We start from the raw sequence: 23045 nt of genomic DNA on the forward strand, positions 1-23045 counted from the left end.
ATTTTCACAGACCACAAGAAGCTCAAGAAGAAAGAAGACCAAAGTATGGATACTTCAGTCCTTCTTAGAAGGGGAACAAAATACCCACGGGAGGAGATACAAAGTGTGGCACAGAGACTGAAGGAAAGGCCATCCAGAGACTGCCCCACCTTGTGATCCATCCCATATACAATTATCAAACCAAGACACTATTGTGGATACCAACAAGTGCTTGCTGACAGGAGCCTGATATAGCTGTCTCCTGAGAGGCTCTGCCAATGCCTGACAAATACAGAGGTGGATGCTCTAAGCCAAGCATTAGACTGAGCACAGGGTCCCCAGTGGAGGAGCTAGAGAAAGGACTGAAGGAGCTGAAGGGGTTTGCAGCCCCATAGGAGGTACAACAATATCAACCAACCAGACCCCCAGAGCTCCCAGGGACTAAACTACCAACCAAAGAGTACACATGGAGGGATCCATGGCCCCAACTACATATGTAGCAGACAATGGCCTTGTTGGACATCAATAGGAGGAGAGAACCTTGGTCCTGAGAAGGCTCCATGCCCCAGTGTAGAGGAATGCCAGGACAGGGAAGTGGGAGTGGGTGGGTTGGTGAGCAGGGGCAGGGGAATGTGGCAGGAAGTTTTCTGATGGGAAACCAGGAAAGGGAATAACATTTGAAATGTAAATAAAGAAAATATTTAATCAAAAAAGGAAAAGAAGATGCTCCACATCCTATAACAGAGATAATGTAGAACAGGCCCATATTTCTATCTGATCTTTTTGCAATAGCAAAGAAATCAAACTAGCCCCACATGTCTATCAATTGATGAACGGACAATGAAAACAAGTCACAATGGATATACTAGGGAATATGCAATGGAATTCTGTTCAGTCATGAACAAACTTGACTTTGGGAAATTTGCAGGAAACTGGATGTAACTGGAAAACCCATATCAACCCAACCAATCCAAGATCAGATAGGCAAATACCATATACTCTCTCTTCTTTGTGACGCCTGGCTTCTGACTGTTAAGTGTGTATGAACGTGTGGATAAAGGCTAGGAAACTAGAAAGGGTCCATGGCAAAAGGAGAGGGGTAGATACTGGGAATGAAAAAGGTACAGAGGAGGAAAGGGAAAGCAGAGATATGTGGGTGCATGGAAAAGAGAGTGAGAGAGAGAGAGAGAGAGAGAGAGAGAGAGAGAGAGAGAGAGAGAGAGAGAATCAAACATGCATGAAAAAATCATGTGGAACCTGTTACTTAGCAAACACATTTTTTAAAAGTATATATATATATATATATATATATATATATATATATATATATATATATATATATATATATATATGTTAAAGAAACAAGAAGAAAAATGAACAGCACATATCTACAGCAGTAGTCTTTGAACTGGAACACCGATTTCAAGAAGAACTGCAAGAAAGAGGTCGCCATTAGCTAGACTCCATAGTTAGCTTTAGGTCTGTGGGCAAAGCTCCTTGTGCCGTCTGTAAGTCAGAAATACAAATGCCTACCTTCAGAAATACAACAGCCTCTTAGGGATGGTGTGGGTCAGATACTTGACCCATGGTACATTGGGGATGGCTCAGTATCCAAAATTTTCCCATCATTAATGCCTACTGGGACCCCATTTCCAGGCAGAGAACCGTGCATAACACTACAGGACAGCAACTAGAGATGCCATATCATAGTAAGGAAGGAGTCAGCCAACTATGTCAGGAGAGATGGCTATAGCCATTGTTTTTATGAATAAAGTTTTATTGGACCACTGCCACACCCTTCATTTATGTTTCATTTATGTCTGTCTTCATGCCTCAAGACACAGCCCAGTGATAGGGACAGAGAGCATATGGCTTGCGAAGCCTACAATACTTACCATCTGTCCCGTCACAGGAAAAGTTTGACAACCTCTATTTTAGAGATACTTTCACTTCATCATCTGCCACACCATCAAGCTAGCCTCATGGAACCATTAAAATACAATCTGGAATGACAACCTCCGCAGATGTGGAGGCCAGAGGAAAAAGCAGTCTCTCTACAGCAGCATGGATACTTTCTCAGGAAAGGAAGGAGAAGAAACATCCTGGTAGCTTTTACGTTCCAAAGCAGTTAATACATGTATGTGCATGCCTACCTGGTAGGCAAATTGCCAACTGCCTGCTAATATAATGAATGCATGCTAATATAATAGAAGAAGCCATAAAGCCTATCTCTTTGCTAAGTGAGTTTCCTCGACATTAGATGAATAAGATACCCTTCACAAATGTAATTTATTTTACTTGCTTGTTCTTAACTACAAATGCTTGTTAGACTTCAAAGGTTTCAACCTTTGGTAGATAGCTGCTACTCTGCTGATCTGCATAAAGTAAGCCACAAAGTAACTTTCTGCCAAGAAGAATGGACATATTTCTTTAGCACTGTGGCTTGCAAAAGTACTTAGCATTCCCGGGTGAAGCCCACAATGGTTCCCAAACATTTGGTCTTAATATTCCTTTATATTCTTAAAACTATTGGGGATTCTCTAGACTTTTGTGTGGATTGTATTAGTTAATAAATGACACATTATAAAACTTATACCTTGAAGAATATTCACTTGGTATGTTATTTTTTTTTAATGATGAAACCCGCAAAGGGGAATAAAGTAACATTTAATGGGAAAAATAAATGTATTTTCCAAATTCAAGAAGCTAGTGAAGAGTGTATTATTAAAGGTTTACACACAGAAACTCAGTGACTGAAATGAGAGGGAGAGGAGCTTGGGTTCTTCTGTGCTCAAGGAGACTCAGTCACCCTCCCAAACATCTCATTGTTCACGAGTGAGTGAGAATTGAGAGAAAAGCTGTCTTAGTGTTACTATGGAAACAGGTTTAAGGATGCCTGTGGAGGGGGCAGGGATACTGCACCTTCCTTTGACAACTGCTGACCTCCAGCATCTATACCCAGCCTCTTTGCCCCAGCTTCCTGATTCTCTGAGGCAAAGGTCCTACCTCCTGAAATCACATCTAATTTATATGTGAACCAGGAACTTCAACTGGGTTACTCTCTGTCCCTGATTTTTGTTTGTTTGTTTGGTTGTTTTTTGAGTGTATACTTGTTGCTTTAGACAAATCACTTCACATCTCAGAATCTCGATTTACCATCTATAAAAGAAGGCAGGAGGATAGAGCAGTGGTTTTTTTTATTCGATATATTTTTTATTTACCTTTCAAATGATTTCCCCTTTTCTGGCTCTCCACTCCCCGAAAGTCCCATGCTGGCAGGTTACCAGAGTTACTAGCAGCCCGGGTTTTCTGTGACTTGTATGAACTGGATATAGCCCATTTCTACCACATATTCATGCTGTAGTTTTTTAATGTATGTGGACATCAGTTATTTTAATGTTACTCACTAATATAATAAAACCCAAGAACTTATTTGTCTGACAGAAGCTTTTGGGTTTTTTTTGTTTTTTGTTTTATTTTATATTTTTATTTTCTATATTCTTTGTTTACATTCCAAATGATTTCCCCTTTCCCAGATCCCCCCTCCTCATATGTCCCATAAACCTTCTTCTCTCCACCCATTCTCCAATCACCTTTCTCCTTTTTCTCTGTCCTGATACTCCCCTCCAATGCTAGATCAATCCTTTCCAGAATCAGGACCCGCTCTATACTTCTTCATGGGAGTCATTTGTTATGCTATTTGTACCTTGGGTATTCAGAGCTTCTGGGCTAATTAATATCCACTTATCAGAGATTGCATTCCATGTGTATTCCTTTGTGATTGGGTTACCTCACTTAGGATGATATTTTCCAGATCAAACCATTTGCCTAAAAATTTTGTGAATTCATTGTTTCTAATTGCTGAGTAGTATTCCATTGTGTAAATATACCATATTTTCTGTATCCATTCCTCCTTTGAGGGACATCTGGGTTCTTTCCAGCTTCTGGCTATTATAAATAAGGCTGCTATGAACATAATGGAGTATGTGTCTTTATTGCATGCCGGGGAATCATTGGGTATATGCCCAGGAGAGGTATAGCAGGGTCCTCTGGAAGTCTCATGTCCAGTTTTCTGAGAAACCGCCAGACTGATTTCCAAAGTGGTTGTACCATCTTATAGCCCCACCAGCAGTGGAGGAGTATTCCTCTTTCTCCACATCCTCGCCAACACCTGCTGTCTCCTGAGTTTTTGACCTTAGCCATTCTGACTGGTGTAAGGTGAAATCTCAGGGTTGTTTTGATTTGCATTTCCCTAATGACTAATGATGTTGAGCACTTTTTAAGGTGCCTCTCGGCCATCCGAATTTCTTCAGGTGAAAATCCTTTGTTTAGATCTGTACCCCATTTTTAGTAGGGTTATTTGGTTCCCTGGGTTCTAACTTCTTGAGTTCTTTGTATATATTGGATATTAGCCCTCTATCAGATGTAGGGTTGGTGAATATCCTTTCCCAATTTGTTGGTTGCCGTTTTGACAGAAGCTTTTAGTAATTGATTTCTAGCCAGTGAGTATATCAGATGAACACGTAAGTGGTTGCAAAATTGTTTAAAGCTAAAAAACTAGAAAGGAATGTTGCTTGAGAATTTCCTGAAACTATTTTTTTTTCTACTTGTAAAAGAAAAGGATTGTACTGTGTTATCCTGATCTAGCATACATTATATATATAATATATATAATGGAAGGTCACATTTCCAAAGATGGCTGCCACAATGTTTAGGGTACACATATTCCTTATAACATGGTGCCACTCTCCCATAGACCTGGAGTCTAATTCCCACCTAGCTTCTTATGTCTGGTGGTACAGGACTTCTAAGATTGAGTCAGCAAATAGTTTGAAGTTCCTACCTAGTTCTTGGGACACTCTTTCTGGGAGCAGCCAGATACACTGCAGGGCATCATATAGGTACTCTAGTGGCTGTCTTGGCTGTGCCCAGCCTCTGGCCAGTCCACATGCCAGGCATGAGCAACCTCTGAGAACCATGTAGAACATGATAGAAGCTCTTTAATACAAACAAGTGTTCGGATGACAAAGAGAAACTGTTGAAGCCCCTTAGAGCCAACAGGGCCAGTAACAAACCTTAAGATACCCTTGAGTTGTGACGTCAGCCAGAGAGAACAAATTAGAAGTACTTAGAGGATGGTGTGTGGAAAGAAACCATTGTGAGCTACTAAAGGAGCAAACTCCAACTAGTATACTTCTGCAAAAAGACTGAAAAGCATTTTGTGACATTTTCTGAAACTAGAGAGATACTGAGAAAGGAGAGGGCTAGGATTTAAAGTCTATTCCCCATCATGGCAGCCACATCAAGAGCTCTTAACATCAACAGAGACCACTTTATAAAGGAGTTATATTAGCTACTTAATACATAAAAAGAAAAAGCCACTGGGTGGTACTTAGTTTGTAGGGCTGAAGAAATAGCTCAGGTGATAAAGAGCTTAGGGTGTGTGGGGACTGTGTTTAATCTGTAGAACCTGTGGAAATACCCGGATGTGTTAAGTATATGGTAAGACTACTACTGAAGACATCACCCACTTTGACTGCAGAGCGTAGACCGCTCAGCTGAGAACTGACCAGGAAATTCTCTACCCAACAGCTAGCTTTCATAGAGCTGAAATGTGCTATGCAGGCTGCTGGAGGGGAGAAAGGACATTGATGATATTATCTAGCATTGAATTCTCCATGCTACAATACCAACCTACTAGACAAGATGTGCCCCCTTTATAATAGTGCTAAAATTATTTATGGGGCAACCAATGGCTCTCTTGATTGGATATGAAGGCTGTTCTACAAAAGGAAATTCATGTCTGGTCCTATAAATATGGTTAAAACCAATGGCCACTGAAGTCATAGCCCTAGGGAGAAACTTGATGCTGTCTTGCTAAATTGGTGTCAAAATGCCATCCAAGTACTCATTCATAGACTTGAGCTGCTCATTATAGACTCAAGATGATCCCATGCTTACATCATAGGCTTGCAATGTTCTCAAACTTGGGTAGAGAATCTTCTTACTGCAATGGGTGGTGGCTAATGTAGGGGCTCAAAACTAGTCCCAAGTGTTGAGAGTTAGTGATTGAGCATGCCCAGTCATACACACCCTCATACACATGTATGCACACATACACACTCACACACACTCATACACATGTACATACACTCTTACACATGTACACACACATATTCACACACATCCATTCTCTCTCTCTCTCTCTCTCTCTCTCTCTCTCTCTCTCTCTCTCTCACACACACACACACACACACACAGGACTAATTAAACATAGACTGACATGGGATTGGATCTTCAGTTTTATCGCTTACTTTGAGGATACAGTAGCCATGGAAACACTTTGTAAACTCCTTCTGTAGGAAATGGAGCTGGCTGAGGTTATAGGCTTCTGAACCCTAATGTCCATCTTTGCATTCGTACCCTGGCCAGGCTGCCTAGGGCTGCTCTGTCCAGTTTTAAAGTGCATAGGAGGCACTAAGGCAGGCCCTCGGCTGGGAGACAGCTCTGGAGCTTCCGATGGCTTTGCTGAACTCTCTCGGTCTGGGTATCATTCCAGGAGCCTTTGCATCCATCCTTGCTCACCTCTCTCTCTTTGAGGGTCAGAATTTCCTCATGACCTGTCAGTTCCTCCAGCTTTTCTCTTCTGCAAACCACTGGAATTTCTGCAGATATAATCCTTGTGACTTTAATCCTGCCTTGGTGTCTGTTACTCAGAGGCTCTGGACTGTGACATGGAGAAAGCTTGGTCTACTTCCTCATCTTTTAATCTCTTTCCTCACCTGCGATCATACTACCCTTCACCTGGGAATTGAACAAATGACTAATGAGACAGTGAATGCAAAGTTCTTAACCCTGCGCTTGGCAAACACCCATCTTATTCATGTGCAACCATTTTCCCTCCCACAGCCTTTTTTTCCTTTAGAATGGTCCTAATGATTGGGGAAAAGTCGTATTTTCTTGGGCACAGCTGACCTATGGCTTTTGGAAACAAATGAAGGTGTAATGTTACCACATGGCCATGTGTTAATTACAGGCCCTTCCCCTCCTTCTTGACTGCTTCTCCATTTTGGGGAAAGCCTCACCCTCCAGACCTCTCTGAAGTCTTTGATGTGTTTAATAATGTGGATTGAAAAGGAAAAATAGCTGCGAGGAAGAATCTGATTAAGCAGTGTGTCCTGGCTTTATTACTTCCTTCAGTGAGGTCAATGCGGACCATTTTACCTTATCATCCAATTTCCGTGCATTGAATGCAAGCTCCACGTAGTCGTCATTGCCTGATAATTCTTCAGCAATCACCTAAGAGAAAAAGCACACAGGAGCTGCTCAGCCCAGGAGCCTATCAACACTTTTGAGTCATGAAGGTCTCTAAATGAACAAAGATGTTGGGTAAGGCATTTTTCCACATTCCTTATGCATTCATGCACCATTTCCAGCTCTGAAAGGGAGATTACTAGAATACACAGCAGCGGGATGACTAACTTTCAAACCCTGAGTGTGAAATATGAGATGGGACCCAGGCTGTGGGTAGAGCTATCAGGAGGAGCAACTAAGAAAAACTTCCTAGCTGGCCTTGGGATGCATGCTTTTAATCCTAGCCTTTAAAAGGCAGAAGTAGCCAGATCTCTGTGAGTTCCAAGCTAGCCTGATCTACATAACAAGTTCCAGGTCAGCCAGGGCAACATAGTAAGACCCTGTCTCAAAACAAATACACAGACAACCCCCCCCCAAACCAACCAACCAACCAAAACTATTAAAGAACACCTATTGTTTTGTTAACAAGTCACTAGACACACTAATTTTTGATCAATTTATTCATTACTGGTGTAACAAAGGAACTTAATTTGGGCATTTTTATTTTATTTTATTTTAACTTGGGGCAAAATTTGCTGAAATAGATCATTCAATAGAATTATTATTATATTATTATAATAATAATATTATTGTTGTTGTTATTCAATAGAACCAAGCAACAGAGCTCCAATTTGTTGCTTAATAAAGATTGCTCAGGATAGCCTCTTCTTGGGCAGAAAACAAAACCTTGAACTAAATCCTTTTAAAATAAAAATATTTTGTAGGAGAATGAGAGAGAGAGAGAGAGAGAGAGAGAGAGAGAGAGAGAGAGAGAGAGAGAGAGAGAGAGTTTTCTATCTGAAAACCCTAGCCAATTTCACATTCTCACTGTGTTCAACAAAGTTAGCTTTTTTCTCTTTCACCCTCTATCTTGTGATTTCAGAAAATCTCAGTAGAAGTGAGTGATCTCCCTTTCAAACCTACTTTCCTTCCCATTTTCTCTAAGGGAAGAAGGATCAAACTGGTTTACCAAGAAAGAAAAAGATGAAAGGGAGAAAAAAAAGACAGAAAGAGAAGCCTTGGGTAGTTCAGTTAGTTCCCAGCAGGCAGAGACACTATCCTAGTGCCTAGTGTCTGACACCTGGCGCCACTACAGGGCCAGCTTACCGTGATGGAGGATTTCCCCGCTGTGTTCCCATGTTTCAGCAAGGATTTGGAGAGCTTTCTCTGGGATACAATCTGCAAAAGGAAACAGAGAGAAGATGCTAAGTATGTGACTACAGGACTGTTTTTAAACATTCCCCTCAGCAAAATGCTTCATCGACGACAGCTCCACCTGAAACATCTATGTCTTCTTATGAGTTTCTCCAGCTTTGTTCCTGGGCCCCTCTCAGTATAGCTTAGTGCCCACTTCCTCCTTCTGTGTGCTGGAAGGAAAGGGATTTAGATAAACCATTAAGAGAGATGGTACAATTGTTGCTGAGATGTTCATATCTGAATGAGGAGGGCAGTGTGGAGCATGAACTTCAAAATCACAGGAACAAAGCTTCAGGATCATCGGAAATTAGTATCAAATCATTGCAAAGTAGGTGCTCGGGGGAGGAGAAGGAGGTATAAACCTGTAACTTCTACGTCTATAACCTCTGGAGTTCTATTTTCAGCATATACATCAGGGAGCTGTCTGTCCCATCAGGAAACCAATGCTCAGACAAGCCCATGGGGGTAATTTGGGTGCTCTTCATGACCCAGTCAGTGTCTCTGCATGCATGCAGGGACAGCTACATCATTACATTGGAAGAACTTGCACATCCCTCTGATTGCCCTACCTTTTTGTCCACTGTGAAAGGCAAGCTTGGTGAGACATTGTGGTGGTGGTGGTGGTGGTGGTGGTGGTGGTGGTGGTGGTGGTGATGGTGGTGGAGGTAGTGGTGGTGGTGGTGGTGGTGGTGTGTGTGTATGTGTATGTGTGTGTGTATGTGTGTGTGTGTCTACATAAACCATGTTCAAAAGGAAAGGAGTTAAGAGAATAGAGCTGGTGCTGTGCCTGTGCTTAGGAGAAACAACCTCACACTCTTTGATGGGCAGCCTCTATCTAACATGGTCCCCGGTGAGGCTAGCTTCCTGGTGTGGTCCTATTGTGTGAACCTCTCCCTTGAGTGGGATGCAGTGAGAGCTTCTAATCATCAACACACCTGAAGAGTGGAGAGATAACACATGGTTGGGAATGCCCATTTCTCATATTTTTCTGGGGAACACAAATAACTGAACTGTAAGTTAGCCCGGGAGAAAGCCTCAGGTGGAAAGGAGCTGATGGCTCCTTTCCAGAGTCCAGCTCATGGGCCTGGGAGGAAATCCGCCCCTAAGCTGAGCTCAGGGACAGCAGCACCCTAACTTTATCTTTGACAGGCCCTTATCTAGAAGACCTAGAAAAGCTGCACCCTGATTCTAGAAAAGGGAGGAGAGAGATGAAAAATGCTTGCTTTTGTAAAGTTACCACATTTTCAGGTAATTGTTTTCTTTTTGTTGAGCACAGAAAGATAGGAAAGGTGCGATGTAAGACAGGGAGACAACCCATTCTCTGAAATTCTCACACTGTGTTTGCTGTCTCTCACACAGAGCATACTTGTCAGAGTGAAGAGGCCTAGAAACAACATCCTAAGGCTGCACAGAGCGACGGATCCTGATGGATCCTGATGGATCCTGTGCTCATGGCGTTCACTAGGCTGTGCTCTGAGGAGCAGAGTGCTGGCCACACCAGTGGTAGTCACAGTGACCGCTCCATGGAGGCCTCCCACTTACAGAGGGCACCCCCGGCATGTAAAACTTTAGGCCAGACATCAAGAACGGGCACAAGCAAAACTAGATGTTGTGCCTGACCTCACGGCACAGCTTCTTCCTATAAGTCTTGTAGCAGGAGCGTGGGGAACACAGACGGATAAATGACCAAACAGCGCTTATCTGTGAATAGCACGCAGGGCAGCAGCTAACGGGAGAGAGTTCCCACTTTCCAGGTTAATTTCTAGCCAGAGGCATTTCTTTCTGTCCTCATTGGTTGCCTACCCAAGTTCCAGTTGATCCCCACAGACCTTCTGGGACTCTCACAGGTGCAGGTGGCTTGTCCCCACAGGCTAGGTCTTACCAGATCCACATTTCCAAGCCTCAAGCAAACCTACGGAAGTCAACACATGGGGAGCCGAGTTGGACCGTGGTATATTGTCTTCAATCTTGGGAGTGTGGGTATACATGTTCTTTTTTTATTATTATTCTTTTTTAAAATACTTTTATTCAATATATTTTTATTTACATTTCAAATGATTTCCTCTTTTCTGGCCCCCCCACTTCCCGAACGTCCCATAAGCCCTCTTCCTTACCCCTGTTCTCCCATCCACCCCTTCCCACTTCCCTGTTCTGGTTTTGCCCTATACTGCTACACTGAGTCTTTCCAGAACCAGGCCACTCCTCCGTTCTTCTTGTACCTCATTTGATGTGTGGATTATGTTTTGGGTATTCCAATTTTCTAGGCTAATATCCACTTATTAGTGAGTGCATACCATGATTAATCTTTTGAGACTGGGTTACCTCACTTAGTATGATGTTCTCCAGCTCCATCCATTTGTCTAAGAATTTTATGAATTCATTGTTTCTAATGGCTGAATAGTACTCCATTGTATATAAATACCACATTTTTTTGCATCCATTCTTCCGTTGAGGGATACCTGGGTTCTTTCCAGGTTCTGGTTATTATAAATAGGGCTGCTATGAACATAGTGGAGCACGTATCCTTATTACATGCTGGGGAATCCTCTGGGTATATGCCCAGGAGTAGTATAGCAGGATCCTCCGGAACTGACATGCCCAGTTTTCTGTGGAACCGCCAGACTGATTTCCATAGTGGTTGTACCAATTTGCAACCCCACCAGCAGTGGAGGAGGGTACACATGTTCTTACATGGCCAGTTGCACATGTACCTGGCTGCACACACACTTGGAGGTCAGAGGGCAATCTCAGGTGATAGTTCTTGAGACAAGGTCTCTCACGGGCCTGGTACATACCAGTCCAGCTAGACTGGCAGGCCAACGGGTCCTGGAGATCTGTCTACCTCCGCTTTCCCAATATTACAAGTGTACACTTCCACTCTTTCTTGGCTTTTATTTATTTCCTTAACTTGGGTACCAGAAATAAAACTGAGCTCCCTTTGTGATTTTTCACTCTTATCTAGACCCACCAACATTGCAGGTGTGGGAGGTGAAGAGCCTGTTACTGTGTGCCATCTCCTTGCCTTCTGAGTGCTAGGAAGTGGGCATTTGGGGTTCAGGTGGCTAACCAAGCCAGATAACAGCCCACTTCATGTTCTCTAGGCCTCCAACTCAGCTTCCAAGAATGAATAATAATTAAGGTTTCATAGCTTCCAGGGTAACAATGATAGACATGCGCTGGGCTGTCACTGTTAAGGTCATTCTTGGGGCTCTTGGGCAAAAACAGCATGGGTGCCCAGCTGGGGTGTGGGGAAGTCTGTTCATGTAAAACCCGACTTGTCACACATATTCTGTTGCTTTGCACCAGGCTGAAGGAGACCTCAGGCCATGCCTTGGAATGAGAAAGTCAGAGTGGCAAGGACCCACCCTGGCTGCAGCTGACATTTGAGGCCAACAAATAATAAGGTTTGCTTGGCTTCAGGGCTAAAGGGGTGCACCTGTCACAAGACCTTGAATTTGATTCCTTTTACCCCGTGGCGGGGTCACCGCTGCAGACCTTCACACACAGTAGAAGGGTGATGTACAGGGAGAGCAAATGGAAGCGAACCCCCCTGGGTTAGCACAGTTGGAGCTCAGGGACATTCGCACCACTAGGAATCTGGTCTGCATCCAGCCCTGGGTCAAGGGACGGCAGACTCCTCTAGCGAGGATAACAGCACTGTCCAACAGCACAGGTCTCTGTGTCCAGTAAAGCCCGATGCTCACCAAATAGTCCTCATTTTTAGGAAAAGCCCAGAGTTTCATTTAAGCAAATAGGACCAAAGCCAGGAAAATAAACATTTAAGCCAGTGCTCTAGCAAGTATATAATCAGCTGTATTTCAAAAATAGTCATTTGGAGGTCAGACATGCATTTGTCATGAGGCTGCTTGCAGGGAAAATATTCTCAGAATTCTTTTTATAATCTGCTCTGAAATTGGTGCAGTCACAAATATTTATTGAATATCTTCTATGTGTCAAACACTGGCTCCTATGCTACAAGGGTGGAGAGAAATCTGTTAAAATGTATTTATGACACTTATTTTATTTTGTTTTGCTTTGTATTTTTGATACAGGGTTTCTTTCTGTAGCCCTGGCTGTCTTGAAACTCACTCTGTAGACCAGGATGGCTTCAAACTCAGAGATCCACCTGTCTCTGTCTCCCAAGTGCTGGGATTAAAGTCACGTGCCACCACTACCTGTCTACATTTTTAAAAATTTTAATTGAAGTAAAATTACCTCTCTTTCCCTGGTCATTTTCTCTCCTCTCGCTCCTCCCAGCAACTGCCCCTTGAAGCCCTCACATGTCTTACACTCAAGTTGATAGCCTCATTTTCTTTGATTGTTGTTATATCATTGATATGTATGTGTATGTTTATATAGTTATATATGTATGTGCATGCATGACTATGTCTAGATACAATCTACTGAGTCAGTTTTGCTGTCTTTGTGTACATGGAGTCAAGGCTGACCACTCTACATTGGACAACCAATGAGGAAGCTCATCCGGTGGGAGGGACCAATTCTTCTTCTTCCAGCAGCTTTAGGAAGGGAGGGGGAGTGGCGCTTTGGGCTGAAAGGAGGGGGCTTTTATTTTTTAGAGCCATGTCAGTGAGAAGGAGGTGGTACTGTTGGGGGTGGTGCAGCTGGAACAAGTTTGGAGACCCATGGTATGGAAGACTAGGAAGGCTTTAGGGAGATGGTCGAAGTAAGTTTCTACACGGGCCTACGGGGAAAAACAGTTCTGTGACCCAGGCATAGGCTTAAGGAAGCCATAGTACCTGGAGGGCCAGGCATGATGTGATGAGCTGTTACGGAGTGTTGGAGAGGCTGATGGGCTCCAAACAGGAGCACTGAGTCCTCCCAGCCAAGCCAGGCTGGACTCTGCAGAGTGGGCGGGGCTGACATAGGAGTGAGTAAGCCGTTGTCCAATGGGCAAGGAAAAAGGAGGAGGAGGAGGCGGTGCTTCAGGAGCTTTACTGGAGCTAAGACACCCTGGAAGGAAGTCCAGCAGCTTCCCTGTCTGCTGCACACAACTGCCAGGATGCTTTGTTTTGTTTTTGTTTGCTAGATGTGCTCCTAGAAATTGTAGTAGCAAACCCACGAGAAGGTGGGAAGCTGCAAAAACAACTGTCGGTGCCCAGGGTTGGAGGGAGAGCTCGGCTGGCAAAGCGCTTCCTGCGCAAACATGAGGTCGTGAGTCCAGTCGCTAGTACCCACGTACTAAAAGCTGTGCACAGCGGTGCAGGCCAGAAATCCCAGTGCTGGGGAGGGAAGGGAAGGTGGATCCCAGAGCAGACTAGTTAGCTAGTCTAGAAGAACCAGTGAGTTCTGGGATTAGGGAAGAACCTTGTCCTTCAAAGTAAGGTAGAAAATAATGAGCGAAGACACTCAACTTGGATCTCTGGCATGCGTACATACACAGCAGACAGACTGACAGACCGACCGACAGACCGACAGACCGACAGACCGACAGACAGATTCACTCTGCTCTCTCAGGGCACATCTGAATTCCATTCTTTCTGACAGTCTTCATTTTTCACATGGCTAGCCCAGTTCATAGGGCTGATGATACTAATCTGTCTACTTTTTCTCCTAGCTCCTTGTCTGCCTCTCTTCCTTCAAAAACAGATTCATGGTTTCCCAAATAAAGGTCAACCAAATCTTCTACACCCACCTGGGGAGCAAGACCCCACAGACTCCTGACTCTCCCACACCCCTCTGTCCCTCTTCAGCAGGTAGTCAGATCTGAATTGGTGCCCCTATACCCAGAGAGGTCGGGATGTTAGGCTGAAACCCTGCTCATCTGTGCAATCTGGGAAACACCGCCTGAGCGCCTTGTCCCAACCCCAAAAAAACTCCACATCGATTTGGAGAAAACTTTAGGCTAACCTGCCATTCTTCTTCATCTCTGTGCTTCTGACAACCCACCCGAGAGTGCCCGCCCAGGAGCTCAGTTTTTGACCATGTATAGACATGATCCTAGTTTCTATCTGGCACGTCATCACTCTGTAACCCCACCCCTCCTTGCTTTAGCCCGAATGTGTGACTTCACTGACCTCTACCTGGGAGATCGCTGAACACACCCTAGAGGTAACACACCCTACTAATAAACCTGCTTTTATCTGCTTTTAATATGGTCTAATCTGGATTATATCTGAGTCATCGAGGAAGAGAAAATGCCTGTCACTCATACTTCCTGTCCACAGACCCAGAAAACAGGAAGTGGGAAGAACTACACTTTGGGGAGCAGCTTTCAACCAAGGATGGGTGGACTTGGTATATAGACATCTCATCTCCTTTGAACTAGAAAGTAGGAATATAGTCAGACAAATAACTTCAGTGCACTGTAGCTGGCTTTGTGACTTTGTGGGTTCTTCTTTCTTGCACCGTTATCCACCCTTCTTCTACCCCTTCAACCCTCTAACACTAGATAAGAGAGAAAGGAGAGGGAGAGAGAGAGACAGACAGACAGAGAGAGAGAGAGAGAGAGAGAGAGAGAGAGAGAGAGAGAGAATATTAGCAGCATACAATTCCTTGAGACAAGTTTGATCTTTGCCGTCAGGATATCTAATTTCTTTTTCTCCTTATTTCTTCTTTGTGCATGACTACTAATCAACCAAGACCAACAAGGACAAACAATGGCCAAACAACAACCTACCCCACCTCTGGGGGTCCCTAGCATGTATATACCCTCTGAAGAGTCCCCAGAATTCCAAATGTCACACAATCTCAGGAACTAACTGCAGCTGACAAAAGCACACCCCTGCTTGAGCATGAGGCAAATCATAGTCAGCTGCTGAGGATAATCTGAAGCAGCCCCACATCCCACACCTGGGATTAACACAAAACACTTTTTTAAAAAAAATAAAATAATATTCTTACAATATTTCTGTGTCTTTTAAAAGAATCAAAACCCCCAAATTCTCACTACAGTGTGTAATGTTATTAGATCTTAAAGATGTACTTAAAGGGACTTTTAAACTAAGTTGCCCTGGTGGAGTTCACCAAAGAAGAAATCTTGTAGGACTTGAGAGGCACAACCTGCTTCCCCCATCTTTGGTTTTGGGGATTAAAGCTAAGGCTTTTTTTAAATCCCTGAGTTATATCCTTCAACCTCAATTTTACTTTTTATCTTGAGAGAAGCTCTCAGTAAGTGGCCCAGGTTGTCCTTGAACTCATTCTGTAGATCAGGCAGCCTTTGAGCTTGAGAATCTCTTGACTCAGTCTCTTGAGCAGCTGGAATTAGAAGTGCATACCATGAGGTCACGCTAAAAAACCCACAATTCTAAAGCTGTCTTGAGCATGCAGGAGAGAGGGTGGCAGTGTGCCTGTGTACTTATTCAAACTAAGTATTGTCTTCAGCCTTACGTCAGTCGCTCTCAACATGTAGGTCATGACTCCTTTAGGGGTTGAAGACCCTTTCACAGGGATATCAATAGGATCATCTGCATATCAGATCTTTACATCACGATTCACAACAGCAGTAAAATGCAGTTATGAAGCAACAAAAATAATTTTATGGTCAGGGGTCACCACAACATGAGGAACTGTATTAAAGAGCTGCAGCATTAGAGAACCTGAGAACCAGTGCTTTAAATAGACCATCTTAGGGAGAATGATTCAGAAGGATAGAGTAGGCAATGGTACCAATGGTGATCTATTGGTTTGGGCTTTCTGCCTTAAGCACTCTATTAAGTAGGATTCTAATTACTTTGGTGTAATTACAGGCTTTTGCCCTTTCTCTGACTTCATTAGCAAGAGTTGGAGTGAAGGAGAGGGATTTAAGGTTTAAATCCTTTGGAGTACTAATTACTCACCTTTGCTTTGTTACTATGTATGGCTGCACCACCATCCCAAATGACTCCGTTTAGTGACTATACAGAAGCCACTTGGTCCCTCATCCCAGCCCTTCCTGCCACACCACAGGCAATCAGGGAAACAAGAAAGGGTTGTTCACTTAGTTCAGTGTCCAGCCCATCACATTCTAACAGGGAAGGGAACGCAATAGCTTTTCAACCACTGCCTTTGGCAGGTTGTAGCTTGTCTATGCTGAGGCTGGTAATCCAACTTCAGCAGTCTACAGGGCTGGACTCTATAGACTTTGCAGTTTTAAAATGAAACATGTTAACCCAACTTTGAAGTAGACCGAGTGTCCTTATTGTCACCTGTTAAAGGTTGCATACTATTTAAGAGTCATAATAAACGCAACCTAGAGAGCTCTAAGCATGTGACAACTGCTGCTGTAAAGGACCCATGAATACTGATGGACTTAGTTCTCATGGCAGCCCTTGAAGCACTGCTATATACTCACGCGCAGATGAGAACTGAGGCGTGAAGAACTTGTGGGTTGCTAAGGCTGACCATCTAGCAAAGAACTACAGACATGAAGCATAAAGCAAGAACAATTCCTCTCATGGGGCTCTAGAGGGCAGAAGTCTGAAACTAAAGGGCTTGCAGGGCCATGTTTCCTCAGAGGATCCTGGGCCATTCTGAATCTTGTCTCTTCAGCTTCTGGTGCCTTCTCTGTTCCTCTGCCTTTTCACTGAGCTGATTCACTCTCCTTCTTCTTTAGGTGGCCCTCTCCTCTTCTGTGTCTCTCTCACAAAGACCTGTGTTAATGGATTTGGGACTCTCACTCAGGGTCTCTTCATCTTGAGATCATTCACTGTAAAGGATAAAGGCTTTTGCTAATTGGGGTCATGCTCACAGGACAAGGGCACAAGTTATGGAGGCTATCATTTAGCTCATGACAGAAAGCTAACTTACTGAGGCTTTCACAGCCAGTAAGGGAATCTGGGATCTGAATCCAGACAATCGAGTTACAGCATCCATGTTCAATAGACTTTTATGCCTTCCAGGGACGACAAAGGCATTACTACACAATGCCACTATACCATCTACACCAAGCATTGCAAGGAGGCTCTAGATGCCAGCCCAGGTGTGGGGCCTTGAGGAGCTTCATCAGCTGTACCTCAGTTTCCTAATCTGGGAACTCATGATAATTTCTATCACATGTATTTTTCAAGTGCATAATGACCATCTACAAGATTCCAGAACCAGGCAACAGGTGCTTCGAAAGTGCTTTTTTGCCTTTTATCCCATCCAGTCACTCCCCACTTAAAGATAATTACAGTCATCTATTGGCTTAGACTGAGGTCTGGAGGGGTGTGTGTGTGGGGTGTCTGGGGCATTGAAGACACCTCAATCAATTGAAGATTGATTAGGGTCTCATGACCAGATGATAGGTGGGGTGGGAAGTAGGAGCTGAAGAAAGGCTTCTGGGTTTCCTTTCTCCAGCATCTTGGAGGATGAGGTACCATTCACTGCATGGGTCCCTCTAGAGGAAGGATGGGTGATGGAAGAGGGCCCGGAGAAAGCAAGGGGGACAGTAAACTTGGGTTGGGGATACTGAATCTGAGATGTCTGTGAGCTATCCCTGGAGTTATTACCTATATTGTTGGATATCTGAGGAAGTGTCCTGGTCTGGAAATCTCCAATGCAGAAATAATGAATGGAAAAAAAGGGACAGATATGCATTATAAGAAAGGGAAATAAGACAGGGCTAAGAGTGAGGCAGCTGTCTAGGCCGAGCCCTTAGCAATGTCATCATACTGCACTTTACCCCCAACCCTTGGACAAACCCACTAGTGGGGAACTGACCTCCAGGTCCATGGTGACTGGGGGATAGCACTTAGCCTTCTGTGTTCTCCTGCTCACAAGGTCTATGGGGGGAGTCAGCATTTAATTCATGGGAGGATCTGTCTTCTCATTCAAGTGGTGATGAAAGCTTCAAAGAGAGACTCATTCAGAAAGGAGACATTCGAGCTCTTACTGAGGATGTAGTAGAGAGGACCTTTACGCACCAAGCAGGCATGTGTGTAAGTTGGTGCAGAGTTTCTGGGTGGATCATCAGCAATTAGTGTCAATGGCCTTAAAATCTGTGCCTAAAACATTCCTGTTCCTCAACTTGTTCTAGAAGAAAAGCAGTTTCTATGGAGCTACAAGGTCCACAGAGTATGATGCTCATCCAAGGGATGTTAATGACAGACTTAATGTCTATAAAATAGAACATGCTACATCAATTTCTCCAAATAACCCTTAAAATAAATTAAGCAAAGGCATGTGCCTTCACGATGACATGCTCACTGCATATAAAATGTCAAGCAACAAGGCTAGAGATGTGTCTCAGATAGAAGAGAACAAATCTAGCCTGCCTAATACCCTGGGCTTAATCCTTAGCCCTAAAACTTCAGGGTCATCCTCAGAATAGAGAGTTTTAGGCTGGCAAGAAACACATGATTACCCAACAAAACAGAACAAAACAAACAGAACAGAACAACAACAACAAAATGAAACAAGACAGCAGTAACAAGCATGCACCAGTGACAGAGTGTTTATTTAGGAAAAGAGCAGTGTGTACACGCATCATGGAAGAAAATCTGTAAGGTATACCAAAGTACTTGATAATTTTCTCTCAGAAGTGAAATAAATGTGAATTCTGAGCTGGTAATACCTTACATGCAGTATACATGAGATAAAAAAAAAAACCCAAAACTAGAAAAAGGCAACAAAAACAACACCCCTCCCATAAAGTCATTTTCTACAAATAACACAGTTGAGAGATGCACAGTCTTTCTTGAGTTAAATAGATTTCACAGGGAAGATCTTGGGTGTTTGTAGAAAGATCCTGGGGGTCAACCCGTGCAATCCTTACACAGAGCTGAAGAAGGGACATGGAATTCGGGTACAGATCATTCAGAATCTGTCATAGTCCCACTATCTCATAAACTCATGCAGCTGAAGATTTAAAGGCCTTATCCCATTATGAGCCTAACTGAAGGATGACACAGGCTTTGTGGGTGTCCTTACTCAGGGATCAGCTCATCTCTAGAACTTGAACCAAAAGTCCTATCAAGCAGGGTCATAGTTGTGTGCCAGGTACAGAACTGCTCTGTGGTTGACACACGAATCTGCTCTAAGAGCCAGAAAGCTGGGGCTGAAATCATGGCCTCTGCACTGGCAAAGCACGTGGACACAAGTGAGTTCTTCCAAGGTTCAAGTGCATAGCACACATGAGGGGGTATGGTGCCTCCTGAGGTTTGATGAGGATGAAGGGAGTAATTGTGCACGTATTTCAGCATGGAGTCTAGAAGCAGCATTGGTTCTCCATGTTTCCTGTTAGCATTTAGTAAATTTATTATTCAATAAGATGAATAAATAGATGGACAAAATAGATCCAGGGACTAAACGGGGCAAGCATACTCCAAGTTGCTTAAATCTTCTGGTCCAGGAGTATTTCTGATAAATATTCACAAATGGAGTGCCAGAGATATCCCTAAGCTAGGAAAAAGGTAATTTTCAGACACAGGAGTCAATTTAACAACTTGGGGAGTAAAGTGTCTCATGCTAGACCTCCATGACTAATTCACAGTTGCAATACTCAGGAAGAAGTGCACATTTTGGTTTAAATTTACAGAGGGTTGGGCTGGAGAGAATGACTCAGCAGCTAAGAACACTTGTTGCTCCTCAGTGGACTGGGGTTCGATTCCCAGCACCCACATTGAGACTCATAACTGCCTGTAACTCCAGTTCCAGGGAATCTGATAGGTATGCACATTGCGCGCGCGCGCGCACACACACACACACACACACACACACACACACGTGCATACAGAATACCCATACACACACATTATAGTAAATAAAGTTTAAACTATTTACATGGTTGTAAAAATTGCATTCCATTCAGTGATGGAATGGTGGGCCCATGTTGAAATCAGCTCATCTTAGTTTTACATTGGAGCTATGCTTTCAGTGTGATCTTGGGTGAAGGAGTTGAGCTTCCACAGCTGACTCTTTGTCTATCAATTATTAGAGACAATAGTGCTCTCATTTGACACAATACTTCCTGATAGAATAAGGCTTCATGGAAATTGGTCTTTATTTTCTTCTTCTTCTTCTTCTTCTTCTTCTTCTTCTTCTTCTTCTTCTTCTTCTTCTTCTTCTTCTTCTTCTTCTTTTCCTCTTCCTCCTCCTCCTCCTCCTCCTCCTCCTCCTCCTCCTCCTTAATTAACACTTAGAAGCAGCCAGTGGGAAGTCCTGGGGATTTCTCAACTGTTTTAATATTTTTCTTATTAAAGATATGAAACAAGAGGCCAGAAGAAGTATAGATCAGAAACATGAGAGGAGCAGATTGGAATTCTGTGAATCCGAATGTCTCATGTAAGTTTTTGCTTTGCCAGTTTGCAGGCTTCTATTCTTGCCTAAGTGTTGTTGTTGATGTTGATGTTGCTGTGACTATTGTTGTTGTTGTTGCTGTTGATGATGATGGTTGTAGAGGTAGCAATGATGGTAGTGATCATTATGCTGGTGCTGCTGCTGCTGCTGGTGGTGGTGGTGATGATAATGATTAAAATGGAGTTGTAGTTATGGTGGTGGGGTGACGTTGCCAATAGTGATAATTATTGATGTCGGGGTTGGCACTGATGGTGATAGTAATGACTGTGGTAATGGGGGTGATATAATGATTATGATGATTAGTGGTGGTGATAGTGTTGATGGTAGTGATGGTACTAGTGTTGATGATGATGGTGGTGGCAAAGATGACTATATCATCAATAGCACCAAGGTCATAAATGCCAGCCAAGATCTAAGATCAGCTCTTTGAAATGGTCAGCTATGAAAGTGATTTATTACTATGAGGTGACCACAAAATTATATTGTTCAAATTGGGGCACTTTAAAAATGAAAGAAAAAATGTGATTAATTAAAACAAGGTGATGTGTTTAAGTTTAAATGGCCTTGGCAAATGAAACTGCTGGTTACAGTCTCATTATATGTCTCTCTTGTGAGAGGGTGTACGTCCCCTTCAGAGCAGAGGAGGGCCCCCACTGTCTCCTCAGTTCTCAGATGTCTGATTCCACTGGAGCCCTGTCAGCAAATTAACTGTAACAGCAGAATTCTTGCTTTGAATTTCAACAGAGGGAGAGGGGTTGGCAGGATTTTTGCTCTTTCATTCCTCTGACTAGTGAGGTCAAGAGTGTTGCCCTGAGCCTCCATGTGGGCAGACGCTGAGGAAGCAGGAGTCAGGGATGGAGTCAGCTTACTCTGGGCCTCTGGGAGCTAGGACTCAGGAGTGTGCACCTTGGACGACCTGTACTGGTGCATGGAGAAACCTCAGAGGCCCATGTTCCATGCAAAGCAGAGCTAATTAATTCGTACCTGGCCTCATTTTGTCCTGGGATCTAAATCCAAGACTCTTGGGAGTGACTTTGTAAACCTAGCAGGTAATTTTTCTCCCTCTTAACTTTATTAGATTAATTCAAAATACAAATATTATGTTTCTCAAATTCAGCTTGCATTGGCTCTGGGAGAATCTCACAACCCCTTTGCAGAGGCAATGGCGGTTTTTACTAATACTCTTTGTTTTTATGTGTGACTATGTGTGGTATAAGGTTTTGTATATTTGTGTGTGTGTGTGTGTGTGTGCATATGTGCCCGTACATGTGTGTGCATGCACAGGGAAGCCCAGGGTTGATGTCAGGTATCTTCTCCAATCGCTCTCCATTGTTGTTGTTGTTCTGAGACAGAGTCTTTCACGAAACCTGCAGCTCACTGTTGGGTCTGGTCTGCCTGGCCACTGAGCTTCAAAGTTCTGCTTGCCTATACCTCCCTAGTGCTGAGATTATAGAGAGACACCAATTAACCTGGATTTCATGTATGTGCCTGGAACCCAAACTTTGGCCCTTATGTTGTGTGGCAAATGTTTCACGAACTCCTGTGATCCTTTGTTGTATTTTTTATTATAAGTATGCTATCTATTCATTGTAGGAACTGTAGGAAAACACAGCTGAGACACTACACAGTAGCCATAGTCTCACAACCTAGAAGCTACCATCATTGGCACCTAGATACATATCCTCCCTAGTCTTTGTCCTTTGAAGGAACTGGAAGCTTACTGACCATCACCATATTTTCTTCCAAAAGGGAAGAAAATATGAAAGACTGTTTAATATTCTTATGACTATGTCAGGTATTCTGAAAGGGCTCGCCATCAACACTACCTAAATTTCTTTCATAGCTTGAAGAAGAAATCATAAATATTCACAAGTTTTAACATAATTGTAGCAAACTTTATGAGGTTAAAATTCTTAATTTTTGTGCATAAAACTGGTTTTTTATGAGAATGGTTTGAGGTAAAACGTTATTTATTAAATAACTTTGGTTACCAAGGTTCAGCGGATCGGTGATCCGGCATACTGTCAAAGCTACTCATGGTGATACAGTGTCTTCAGGCTCCACCCTGAGACAGGGACAGTGTATTTTTACCTGAGACTCGGGATGCTGACATTTGAGAAGGCCATCAAGACAGCACTTGCAGAGGAAAGGTGAGTGGCAGGTGGTAGGAAGTGTGTGCTACACATCCCGGAGACAGGACCGAGCTTCATGGACAGCCAGTTCTGAGCTGCATGGACTTGGGAGTCTAAGGAAAGCTGGTCAGGAATGAAAAGGCAGAAGCTGAGGTGCTCTCAGGTGTA

General features: G+C 43.4%; 1 protein-coding gene across 1 annotated transcript in view; it reads right to left on the reverse strand.

Annotated features, from left to right (window-relative positions):
* The window catches only part of Cpne4 (copine 4), a 370602-nt gene that overhangs the window by 145556 nt on the left and 202001 nt on the right, over positions 1–23045 (reverse strand). The window contains exons 3-4 of the mRNA XM_052189283.1: positions 8440–8511; positions 7204–7278 (exon numbers count right to left, since the gene is read on the reverse strand). Coding sequence (XP_052045243.1) covers positions 7204–7278; positions 8440–8511 — 147 coding nt within the window. The remainder of the gene's footprint in view (positions 1–7203; positions 7279–8439; positions 8512–23045) is intronic.

The sequence above is a fragment of the Apodemus sylvaticus genome, chromosome 7, assembly GCF_947179515.1.
Source record: "Apodemus sylvaticus chromosome 7, mApoSyl1.1, whole genome shotgun sequence".
NCBI lineage: Eukaryota > Metazoa > Chordata > Mammalia > Rodentia > Muridae > Apodemus > Apodemus sylvaticus.